The 12,857-nt window shown below is 46.5% G+C and overlaps 1 protein-coding gene across 2 annotated transcripts in view; it reads left to right on the top strand.

Annotated features, from left to right (window-relative positions):
* The window catches only part of QSOX1 (quiescin sulfhydryl oxidase 1), a 54,805-nt gene extending 42,398 nt beyond the window's left edge, over positions 1 to 12,407 (top strand). Inside the window, exons 9-13 of one of the 2 annotated variants that reach the window (XM_020984349.2) lie at positions 3,003 to 3,125; positions 3,597 to 3,744; positions 4,308 to 4,484; positions 9,906 to 10,660; positions 11,482 to 12,407. In XM_020984349.2, coding sequence (XP_020840008.1) covers positions 3,003 to 3,125; positions 3,597 to 3,744; positions 4,308 to 4,484; positions 9,906 to 10,660; positions 11,482 to 11,499 — 1,221 coding nt within the window. In that variant the 3' untranslated portion in view covers positions 11,500 to 12,407. The other variant, XM_078156463.1, reaches the window with a different exon arrangement.
* Positions 12,408 to 12,857: the final 450 nt, after the last annotated feature.

Raw genomic sequence — 12,857 nt, 5'->3', positions numbered from 1 at the left:
TGCCCCAGGGTGATGCCAGGAGCATTCTGAAGGGAACTCAGGCCGACATAGCTTCCTGGCCTAGCTCTGAAATGGAATGGGAGGGCTGGCAGCCTTCAAAGCCCAGAGACTTTGTGCTTCTGGGGCAGGGCTGGAGACGAGCTTGAGAGGTCATCTGAGCCATTCTCCTGCCTTCTGCGGAGGAGAGAGCATGTAATAGAGTTTCCAGACCTCCACATGAGTCCATTTGGCCATCTCCTGGCCCTAATCCCTTCTGTTCTCAGAACCCTCAGGAAAGCCCTCATTGTCTAAATCCCTTAGGCTGTACCCTGGGTTGATCTCTTACTCCCAGGTCATATGTTCGAGCATAAGGTGGACAGGCCCCCAGTATGTGTGAGGAAAGGAGGAGGCAGCAATTAAGTGACCTAAGGAGTTCTATTAATTTCTTGTGGAAAGCCCCCAACCAGATATATTGGAGAAATCAGTGAAGACACAATGACCTTCCTGCTGTGGTTTAATCAAATCAAAGAGTATTTTCCCAAGTACTTCTTGCTCCAGGCAATATTAAAACCCTGGGGATACAAAGAAAAAAATTAACAACAGACAAACCAGTCCATGTCTTCAAGGCACTTACCATCCAAGGGAGACATCAAGTATTCAAAAACATACACACAAACCTATATGTGTTTATTTGCACGTGTGTATAAGGACATATGCAGATGTGTCTGTATGCACACATTTGCATGTGTGTGATTGTATGTTTTGGCGTACATGCTGTCTAATGCTCAAATGACACCCGCCTTGGGCAGGAGGCAGGCTTAGCCTTGTGTCCGTGCCCACAAGATACACGCAGAGTAGATGTCTATCTACTTGCTGGTGGGTGGGGCAGAGCTAAGGCCACCTCCTGCCCAAGGTGTGTGTCATTTGGACTAAGCCTTGGAGGAAGCCATGGATTTGAAGAAGAGTCAGAGGTTAGGAGGGAGAGCATTCCAGGCATCAGGGCAGCCTTAGCAAGTCCCGGTACTCAGTGCAGTCTCAGGCACGTAGTTATCACTTAAAAAATGCCTATTGATGACTGATGAGAAGTGTCAGTAGGCAGAAGTGATTGGTCAGGCAATGGAGAGAGGCTGGATTGTGTTGGCTCATTGGCAATAGGAACCTAATAGGATTCTTAACAGTCTCTAGTGGAGACGCCATGAGGCTCCAATCCCTCTTCTCTCTGGGAAGGGAGCTCTAAGCTGAACTAGCCTGTCGATTTAGTTTTCTAGTAAAATGTACTCCTTTACCCCCCCAGTCTCTCACTAGTAGCCCCACTATCCCAGAGAAGAAGGTTTCTGCTGGTTTCTCTTCTGCTTGGCTTCTGAAGCTCCATGTGTCTTCCTACTACAGCTCTGTATCCCAACTTCCTTAGACAGTATGCTCTTAGGTTCCTAACAAGCTGTCATTCCAGTCCTGGCCACTAGGTCGCATGCTATCATCAGGATTTCACTGCTGGTTTTTTTTCCTCCATGATATCTGCTCCTTGGTAAAGGGGTAAAGTTCCAAGTCAATGTTAAGAAAGGGGGAAGGTCAGAAAGAATTATGGACCTCCAAACAATGGTCTACCCATTAATTTAGATTTGTAAGCCCCCTGAGAGTCCCAGTGTTGGTTAACAGGAAATGTGTGTCAAACGAGAATAGTTTCTAGCAGCCCCTGACCCCTGACTCTTAGGCTGCTCTCCAACCTAAGATTTGCTCAAGATATTTACTGGATCTGTCTTGAAGGATCCCTTTTTACTGGCCCTTTGATTTCCTCTGTGTATGGAGCTCCTGGTGTAGGGACCCTGCCTTTACCAATGCTCTGCAACTTAGAGAATGCCCTGGACCCTGAAGACGTTAAATACCTTACATACAGCCAAGTTTGTTTCAGAGGCACGATCAGAACCCAGGTCTTCCAGACTCTCAGGGCAGCTGTATGTACTGCTCCAAGCTGGTTCTTCTTGAGGGATTAGATTTGTCTAACAGCTATCTGTATTTCTGTTTCATTCCCATCTGTAACTCCCACTTCCTTCATAACTTTCTCTCTCTTGTGTTTTCTTTCCCCAGCCTTCCCTGTGTCACCTTAAATACTTTGATTCCATCTGCCTGCCTATCTCTCTGCCTTTCTCAGCTTCTTCTACAGCATTTTCTCTTCTTGTGACTGAGTTTGTAGCACACACACACACACACACACACACACACACACACACACACACTCTCACACACACTCACACACACACTCACACACACACACTCTCTCACACACACTCACACACACACATACACACACACACACACACACTCACCCTCTCTTCCAAGTGCTCCTGGTTTTCGAGTGCTGATACTAATCAGATTTGAGTCGACTTATTGTCATAGTAGCTTTTCATATTCCTCAGAGACTCTTTGGAGTTAAGATCAAGATTTGGAGATTGGCTACAGGCCCTTCCCATGGCAGCCATTAGAATACAAATGAAAAGGCCCTTTCTCCTAACCAGTCAGTCAACAAGTCAGATAACTATGCAGGAAGTCCTTTTTCCTAAGAAGAACAGTCTGCCTAAGAATTCCCTACAGCCCTATCTAGGAGTCAGAAACTTTCAGACTTCCCTTCTGGCAAACCTTGGGGTGGGGAGGGATAGGGAAGGAGAAGGAGTCGATTTGCCCAAGCCGAGAGGTGCCTGATCCACTAGAGGTGAGGCCAGAGCATCCAGCTCTGAGAGCTCCTCACTGCTTAGTTTCACTCTTCCCCTTCCCTCCTTCCCAATCAGCCTCCCAACATAAAACAGCTTTTCTCAAGATGGTTGTCCTGAGAAACACCTCTGTGCATAATACTTAGGGTTTTGAATGGCTGCAGCTTTGGGGGGAGGGGAACATATCCTTTCTGGGTCCTGCTCCTCTCTGCTCTCCCACAGACCTCCACATCTTTTCTTGGGCCTCAGGGAACCCAAGGCTCTGGTTTTCACCTTCCCTTCTTCCCCCCCCCTCCCCCCTCTGCTTACTTGCTGCAGTACTACCCTGGCCAGCCTTTGGTCCGGAATTTCCTTCATACCATGGATGTGTGGTTACGGCGGCAGCAGAGGACAAGTATACCCTATGTCTCCTTGGGAATGGCCATGAAGAGCTGGAGAGAGGTGAATGAATTTCCCTGGCCATTGGGGTCCATCTTTTTTTTTTCTGTCTTCTCTATTTTGGTTGGAATGGAAATGATTTACTTCCCCATCCTTGGCCTTGCGTCTGTATTCAGATGGGGCTAGGAGAGCTTGGAAATGTCTTTCCCCTCCCCCATTACCATGTACCTCCAAATTTCACCTGGATTTCCCTTCCCTCTTTAATGGCGTATTTTGAGACACTCCCATGCATGGGGTTAAATCTGCAGTGGGATGAAATAAAGGATCTCGCTGGACCTTCATTCCAGTGCCAGTAATTCCATTTGGTGGCTCAGATGCTGAGGTGGGGCAGGGAAATGCTATGTTTCTGGGGTCCAGTGGGGAGGGAAGCTTCTCTCTCGGACTGTGTGTTAACACTTGCCTTTGCTGACCATGTCCTCCCTTATTATGGTTCTTTTTTCTTGACCAATTACTTCTGATACTCCCATGCCTCAGGATGTACTTTTGCCCAGGAAATCAATCTGGGTGGGCTGTCAAGGAAGCAAACCTCACTTCCGAGGATTTCCTTGTTCTCTCTGGATCCTTTTCCACTCGCTGACGGTACAGGCAGCTCAGCGCAATGAGTACCTTCAGAAGAAAGCAGGTGAATGCTTAGCTGAGCCCCATCCTTAACCTCTGACTTCTCTCCCTAAGAAGAGGAAGAATGAGCATTGGTGTGGACAGAGGGTGGGAATCCAAGTGATTCCCTGGACTTAGCTGGTGTCAGGGGTGGGATTTGCCATGACCCCTCCTACATGCATGGAATTCCTGGTATCTTGAGTAGGTAGCATAGCTGAATATCCACTGTGGCCACACCCTGAGAGAAGAAGATTCACAGAGATCAGAGGCCCCAGCCTTTAGGCAGGCTAAGTCTAAATAATGCCACTATAATAGCATTTGTCATACTTTTTAAGATTTGGAGGGATTCCATTGGTCCCTTAGTAACGCAAGAAGTAGTTAGCCTAGATCAGTGGTGGAGTATCAGAGTGACTGGGGTGGGGGAGGGAGAGCAGGAAGTGGGGGGAACCGCTAGGAGACTTAACTCTAAGTAACAGGGAGGGAAATGGAGTAGGGCTTTGGATTCTGTAGAGAGAAGGGGGGTGGAAGAAATAAAGGAGAAAGTGAGGTGCATTCTATTGAGCAGGGACGTGTCCTTTTTCCCAAAAGATCCGCAGGAAGTCCTCCAAGCCATCCGAGGCTATGTGAAATTCTTCTTTGGCTGTCGAGAATGTGCCAAACACTTTGAGCAAATGGCTGCTGCCTCCATGGACCGAGTAAAGAGTATGGATGATGCCATCCTCTGGTTCTGGAACCGGCACAACCGAGTCAATGCTCGCCTAGCAGGTAAGGGCCTGGTCTGAAGAGAGACTAGATCCCTGTGGGAGAATGGAAGGCATGGGAGAAGCAGCAGATTCCTGGGCAGAGGTTGAGAGAGATGGACCAGTCCAATACCAAGGCAGAAGCTATGCCCTCTTGACTCCTACCTCCTTAGACAGCATATTGCTTTACTTTTTTCCAGTTTTATTGATGCCTTTTTTTAAAGCGCTGAAGTCCTATACCCAATATGCCACATGCCACCAATAGAACCATCCCTTGTAACAAAGAAGACCGGCTTGTCATAATTCACCAACAGAGACCAAGTCTGGTAGCATATGCGGCTCTCTATACCTGTGCCCTGCTTAGAGGAGGGAAGATAGCCTTACTTTAGAGCCGGGCCACACCGGACCAGTCATTTGCCATTTGTGTGCCTTTTGTCACCTCTCTTATATGGGTATAGTAAGAGGTGAATGCACTTTGAGGCCTGGAGGGCAAAGGCAATAGAGCAGGGGGTTTTCAACTTTTTAATGTCATGAATCCATTGGGCAGCCTGGTGAAGCCTGTGAACCCCTGCTCAGGATAATTACTTTTTAATTCATAATTTAAGGAAATGCTAAATTTCAGTTAGAGGTTAGGGAAAATAAAGTTGTAATTATTTTTTTAAGTTCACAGTCCCCCTAAAATCCAAGGGAGGGTTAGTGAACCTGGGTTAAGAACTCCTGCCACATGACAGATGGAGGGTCTGGCTTTGCTTCTGAGGCACATGATAAGCAATGGAGAGCCAACCTTAGTGCTTTGTGCATGGGTGGGGGTGAGGGTGGAGAGATATAGACACTGTGTTTGTGATCAGGGACCCAGGAGGTTGGAGGCGCTGAACACGGCAGCAGGTGGTGTGGGAGCCAAAGCTTCCATCTAAATCTGGTGGGGCTTGAAAAGCTGACACGTGTCTGGCTTCTCTGTCTGCCCTGCCTTCCTCCTCCCCCTTCCACTTGTCATCAAATGCTCCATTTAACCATCTCCACCCTCTGTGAATTCCATAGACAGCCACTGCTCCAGAAAGGCCTGTGGTCCTTCCACGGAGGGGCTGAGCTGCAACAGGCATGAGATGCTTAATCCTGCCACTAGAGGGTGCTAGCTCTAGTGTTTTATAGAGTGCTCTAGCTTCAGAAACTAGCAAACACCAAGGAGTCAGGGCTGAATTCTGTGGCCAGAACCCTGGGCCTAGAAGCAAGAGAGAACTCATTTAGGTCTGGCCTCAGACACTTACCAGCTATGTGACCCCAGGCAAGTAAGTCACTTAGCCTCTGTTTTGTGGTGGGTGAAAGACGAAATGACAGAGCAAATTGAAGGTTCGCTCTTCCAAGCCTATCAATTTATTAAGCAATGCATGCCAATGGCCTAACAAAGAGGGAACAGACTTCCTCAGCTTAGTCCTGGACCCCCGAATACAGGGGCAGACAGATTTTTATACATTAAAAATCATTAATCAAATAAGACCAATTAATTAAGTTGAAATATTACATTAGTAATCTGATTTCTAATTGGATGAAAGATTAGGGAGTTTCCAAGTTGGGAAGGGGAGAGCAAACAGGTGCAATTCCCTGAATTCAGAAAAAAAGGTGTCCCACTTCCCGCTCACCAAGTAGTTGTAAACACTCAAAGGAACATGGAAACAATGATCAATATAGGGCCAGTTTTCAGATGATGTATGGGTTGATTGAGATGTAGAATTGTGAGAAAACGCCTTACATCAGTCTTTGGATCTGACCAGGCTTCTGGTCAACATAAGCGAGGTCCTTAGTTAAGGGTGTCTAAATAGCAGGGAGAGGTGGTCCAGCTTCCCAGCTACTCAGGGCTAGGTTCAAACAATGCAATAAGGTTTTCTCCCAATTCCTACAATTTCTTTTTGGTGAGGCAATCGAGGTTAAGTGACTTGTCTAGGGTCACACAGCTAGTGTCAAGTGTCTGAGGCCAGATTAGAACTCAGGTCTTCCTGACTCCAGGGCTGATGCTGTATCCACCGTGCCACCTAGCTGCCCTTTGACTCCTATAATGGAAGAAAGTTTTTGCACAAGACAGAAATTGGACTAGACCCGTAATTGAATAGAAAGGGAACTGAACTAGCTCCAGAATTGAGTCACAAAATGGAGTCAGCGTGGTTCACTCTGTTCCCACAATTAACCATTCGCTATTCTAATCCCTCAATTCCCTCAGTTTGCTCCAGCTTCCTCAACTACAAAATGGGGATCATAACGGTACCTACCTCCAGGGTGGTTGTGAGGATAAAGTGAGATCGTATTTGTAAAAGCAATTATCACGATGCTTTTTAGTAGGTGCTATACAAAAACATTCCCTCACTTCCTCCTACTCCCTACTCACTGGGAGAAGAGAAATCTGCCCAGACCTTTCGCATCCCTGCTTCCCACAGCTTTCAAGTTTGTTTGTTTGTTGGTTCCTTTATTCATTCAACAAACGTTCATTTATTAAGTGACTGTCATGTGTCAGGCACTTTGCTGAGGGTGCAGAGCCTTTTATCATGGAACTTACAATCTAACAAGGTGGAAAACTATATCACAAAAAATTATGATGTAAGGGACAACAAAATAAGGAAAGGTCTAGACAAAAAGCTATGATAAATGTAAGGATTTAATTTAGAATCACAGACTATAACATCGTAGCTTTAGAGCTGAAAGGAACCTTAGAGGCTATCAAATCTGACCCTCCTACCCAACCCCCACATCCCCATTTTACAGATGAGGAAGCTGAGGATCAGACAGTTTAAATGACTTGCCCAGGTTCACATAGCTAATAAATACCTGAGGTAGAATTTGAACCCAAGTCTTCCTCAATAGAGAGGAAGAACTGAATTTGAGAATTGCCATGGAGGTGACTAATTGGATAAAGGTTCACAGATGGCAATGAGGTTTTGAGCTATGGTGTCTGAGGAATAGTGGTGACAGTGACAGAAGCATGCAGACTGAGAGGGGGCTGAGTAAGTCTTAGGGAACAGGTGATTTCCTTATAGCAGCCTAGCCTAATGAAGAGAGACCCTGGAATTCCAAGTTCCACTTCTTTCAGTGCATCGATATGACTTGCAGCAATGAGTCGTAGAATCTTCAAGTTAGAAGGGGCTTTGGAGGCCATCTAACTTGCCTTCCTACCCATTATATTAATCCCTTTGCCAGAATTCCCTACAAGTTGTCCCTGAGCCTCTACTTAAATACTTTTGGTATTGGGAAAGCAAATCACTTACTTTTTTTGAGATGCAGTTTTGCCATCTGCAAACCGGAAGGAAAACCCTGACCTTTCCTTTCCCCACCTCCTAACATGGTACCAAAATGTGAGGGCCAGTAAGAGATCCTCTGTGGACCTTGTGTGTGGGTATGTTTGTGTGTTGGGAGAGAGACTGGTGCCATCTCATTACTCTTCTGCCCCCCTGAAGAAAACACAACATACAGAAATCCAGAAATGTAAAACATAAATTGGAGGACCAGCTATTTCCTTTACAAAATGAACCTCCACTAGACAAAAAGGAGGGCTCCTAAGATTTCTTTGAAGCGTAATTTCCCCTAGGATGCATTTTTCAAAAATATGAATAATGCCGTCTCCTTCTGGAACACACTCATGGTATAAAGCAAGATATCTTCATTTTACGATGGGAAAATGGCATTGAATTCCGGACACTCTTTCTAGCTGTTTTACCCTAGGCAAGCCACTTAGCCTCCTTGGGCCTCAGTTTCTTCATCTGTAAAATGAGGGGGTGGAACTGGACAACCTCTAAGATGCTTTCCAGTTTTAATTCTATCATTCTGTGTTCTTCCCAGGGAAACAGAGGGAGGGGAAGGGAAATGAACAAACATTTATTATGTGCCTACTATACGCTAGTCGTTGTACTAGATGCTTTATAGATATTATCTCACTTGATCCTTACAACAACCCTTTAAGGTAGATGCTGTTATGATCCCCATTTTACAGTTGAGGAAATCGAGGCAGATAGAACTTAAGTGGCTTGCCTAGGGTCACACAGTTATTAAGTATCTGAGGCTGGATTTGAACTTGGGTCTTTCTGACTCTAGGTTCTATCCACTGAGCCACCTAAGCTTCTAGGGAGGGAAGTACCTAGCCTATGTGGCAGTCTTAGGAGACAGAAGGAAAAAAATAAATCAATCAACAAATGTTCTTTGAATATCTATTCAGCAAAGGATGCTGTTACTCATAATAAATGGTGTGAAACCCCATCCCTGGATCATAGCAGCTATTGGGGTCCATTCTCAAAGAGAGTAAAAGATCCAGATGAGAGAGTCAGGTAAAGGATGTATCTGCTGGCCCTGAACAGGTGCTCTTCCTCCATACCCACACACAGCCAGAAAGGAGCAGGTGAGACCTTCTTGTCTCTGACCTTCCTGCTTCCCCTGCCATCATTTAAGAGATTGCCATCCCCACTTCCACTTGGAGAATAAAACTTTGTATCTTCTAATGATTGTAGGTGGGTAATAACAAGGTGCTTGGTAATAATCACAGTTTTAATTCTATCATCCCTGAAAGGGACGTTAAGATATCATATAGGGGCAGCTAGGTGGCGCAGTGGATAGAGCACCGGCCCTGAAGTCAGGAGGACCTGAGTTCAAATCTGGCCTCAGATCAAACACTTGACACTTACTAGCTGTGTGACCCTGCTCAAGTCACTTAACCCCAATTGCCTAAAAATTAAAAAAAAAAGATATCATCTAATCCAGTGCCCCCTCACTTTACGGTTGAGGCCCAGAGAAACAAAGTGACTTGGCCAAAGTCAGCTAGTCAGTGCCAGAGGCAAGATCAAAACTCAGGATTCTGGACAACCCAGTGCTTTTTCCAGGACCTCATGATCTCTTTACTTTAAGAACAGTATATAGTTGCAATAGAGAACATTAAAGTAGATTTCCCTAAGAATAAGAGCAAAGGGTTAGCAGAAAAACAAGTGGGGATGAATGGACAATCCAAAAATCCTGATGAAGACTCAGATGGAGATTTACGTGGCAGGCACCATGCTAAGGGGTGGGGATACAAGTGGAAAAAATGAGACACTCTAGGTGAGACAGCATGTAGAAGAAAGATCAGGGATGAGGCCGTTAGAAAGTTCCAGAAGTCATATGGGCACATCAGTGGATCCTTAGAGGGGGGTGGTAAGGCCTGGAAGACCTTAGGAGGCAGTGACAGAGCAAATGGGAATGCCTCATGCTTCTTCAGCCCCCTAGAAGGAGGAGCTGGAAGTAGAGCGGGTCCATAATGATGATCAAATTTATAGTTATAAAGCAGTTTTAAGCTTGCAAAACTTTTCTCACAATACATGAGGAAACTGAGTTCCAGAAGGTTGCTAGGCTGTCAGAATCAGGTTTTCAGACTCCCTCGTCTTCTTTTGCTGGATGTAAGTGAGTCACAATTCATCTCCCTGTGTACTTCCTTCTCCAGGTACAGCTACTGAGGACCCTCATTTCCCCAAGATCCAGTGGCCACCAAAGGACCTATGTGATTCGTGCCACAATGAAATCCAAGGAGACCCTGTGTGGGATCTAGGTGCCACTCTTAAATTTTTCAAGTCCCACTTTTCTCTTCGAAACATCGTCATCGACCGTAAACGGTCTGTGGAAGCCTTGGTTAGCCCCGGGAGCTGGCACAGAGAGCTGGAGAAGCCTACTTCCTCCTTTCTCGCTGAGCAGCCAAATCGCACAGGAGAGGAAGATTTGAGAGGAGATCATCATGAGATTTCAGATTATTTGTTGGCCTGGCTTTTGGGGAGTAAAGTTCCATACGTGGCGAAAGAAGTCATCTCAACAGAGAGCGATGGCTTGACGACAGAGTTGCCAGAATACTCCCGTGTCCAGGTGCTAAGTGTGGAGGAGATGAAGGAACTCCCAGAGAAGCAGGCGAGAGAAGACCGAGATGCCCATAATGATGAGTCTAATGACGCTAAGTTCTCGATCTCCAATGATGGAGATAGATCTCCAATCCTTAATGATGGAGCTGAGCCCTTGAACCCAGATAATGAAGCCCAGTCGCTGATCCTGTATGGTGGAGCTGAGCCCTTGATGCTGGACCATGGAGCCAGTGAGCTGTTCCCGAAACCACAGGTTGCACAGAAACTGACCAAGCGAGACACATTGACCCTGCAGCTGGAGGAAGATGCAGACAAAGTCAAGCAGCTGTCCAGTTTCTACAAGAGAAAGGTGGGGGCTAGGGCCCAGCCAGGCGGCCAGTGGCTGTGGATGCTTAGGGGGAGCTTCTCCTACCTGGATGTTGGTCTCTGCATTGGGCTCTACTCCTTGTCCTTCATTTGTCTCGTAGTCACGTGCACCTACTTCCAGGAGAGGATGAAGGCTCGAAAGGGCAGAACCAGCTACTGTTCGGCATGAGCTGCTAAGATCACATTAGGGGAATGGGAGTAGAGGTGGGGGGCATATCTTCTCTACCTCCTTCCATGGCTTAAGAGCTCTCAGATAGTAAGGGAGTGGGGAGGGGGTGAGGAGTGAGAAAGGCCACAGTACCGGTGACCCTCTGTGGATAAAAGGGAGGGATGCCTGCTGGAAGGAAAAGTCACTTGAAGGTGACTCTGGGTCAACTTGAATCTGACAACAGTGTTGGGAGGTGAGGTGGAGGAGGGTACTGATGAAGGAAGCACTCTGCCCTCCTCATCCCTATCATAGCCGGGACTCAGGCCATAGAGAAGCATTGAATGAAGGGAATTCCATCAGTTACTGACCTTCCTGCCACAAATTAGTTTTTAGACTCCCTCAGGCCCCCCATGTGGCCCTTGCTTCCCTACCTCCACCTCTCCTAGGAATGTGGGAGAGTGGAGTCATTGCTTCTCTGATATGCCCCCCACACATTTGTTTGAGGTCTGGAACTAGGGGGAGACCTGAGGCTGGATTCCTTTTGAACTACCAGTACATCGCTCTAGAAACACCAGGTCTCTTTCTGAAGTCCTAGGCACTAATATTCGAATGCCCCCAACACTGAAGCAAGCTTATTTCTTCCCTTCCATCGACAGGAGAGCGCTAGAAGATGAGGATTATGAGCCTTTGTTCCTTCCTCTTCAGCCCCAAGGACCCTACCAAAAACTTGGAATCCTGGACACTCTTGGATTAATAAAAGAATGAAGAAGAAAATAGCCATAATTCAGAAGTTCTGGTCCCCAGTGAAGAGGCCTAGTGCCTTGCTTAGCTGCTGTGGGGTCTGGTCTGAGATTGGAACCTGGGAGTTTCTGGGGTTATGCAGCTTTCTTAGGCGTAGGTTTGGATGTGTGTGTGTTGGGGGGTGGGGGAGGTTAGAATAGAGTAGAATCCTTACCTAGGTGGGTTTGCATTTCCTCTGAGACCCTGCAGATACACTTGCTGCTGGCTTTCTTTCCAAAATAATCATCCTTCCCAAAGCAGCACCATCAACTTGAGTGCCACTGAGAATTCACTGGTGTTTGCTCATCTGGGGGTGGGGGTAGGGGGCAAAGTTGCTCCAAGGTTGTGGGTGGAATTATTTGATTATGTAGCTAGGGGGGCATGGTGGGGCTTGCAGGGTGTTGGGGGTGTACTAGAATTTATTTGCGGTGGGTTCTGGGTGGCTTGGTATATAGCTGTGATCATGGGAGAGGGAAGCTTTACACCAGGGATGAGAGCTCTTCGCAGGAAGGGAAAAGGCTTGGGAGAGAGTCAGTTGGCCATTTCTTCCTTCTGTTGAGCTAGAGCCTCGTATTTTGAGCTATGTCCTCCTGTACTCATCTTTCTGTTTTTCCTCTGAGAGTGACATGGGGCATTGATTGACTGTATATTGGGCTTGGCTAGCAGGGTTTCCTCTCCCCTACAGACACCAGGTTCTATATTGGTCGAAGGGAAGGATGGGGGCAGGAAGAAAGAATGCAGCCTGAGTCTATGAAATGCTTATCTCAGCTGGTGATTTGCAGAATAAATTATTTTTTGCTAAGGCAAGTGTTTGTGCATTATTTGCCTTTGCTGATGAGAAAAAGAGAAAGCATAAAACACATCCGGACTTATAAAATAGAAATGACCAATCTTGGTGAAACTTGCTGCCTCTGGAATATCCCACTGTCATCCTAGGGAATCTACAGGTAAACTTGGGAAAGAGAATCACTTGGACTCATCCTAGCCCCTAGAACCTGGCCTCTAGGGGAGGGAGTTGCTATAACACTCTCTAACCTAAGCTGGCTGCCCAAATGACTATCTTACTCAGCCCCTAGAGGGTCATAAAATCCTAGATTAAGAGCCAAAAGTGACTTTAAAAATCATGTTGTCCAATCCCTTCATTTTATGGATTAGGAAACTGGGACCTAGAGAGTCTAACTGACTTGCGAAGTCAGAAGTTGAACCTAGGTTCTCTGACTCCAATGCCAATGTTTTTTCAATTGCATCATAA

The sequence above is a fragment of the Phascolarctos cinereus genome, unplaced genomic scaffold (genome assembly GCF_003287225.1).
Source record: "Phascolarctos cinereus isolate Bilbo 61053 unplaced genomic scaffold, phaCin_HiC Scaffold_5;HRSCAF=322, whole genome shotgun sequence".
NCBI classification, from domain to species: Eukaryota; Metazoa; Chordata; class Mammalia; order Diprotodontia; family Phascolarctidae; genus Phascolarctos; species Phascolarctos cinereus.
Note: the sequence above shows the minus strand (reverse complement) of the source record. Positions and strands in the feature narration are given on the sequence as shown.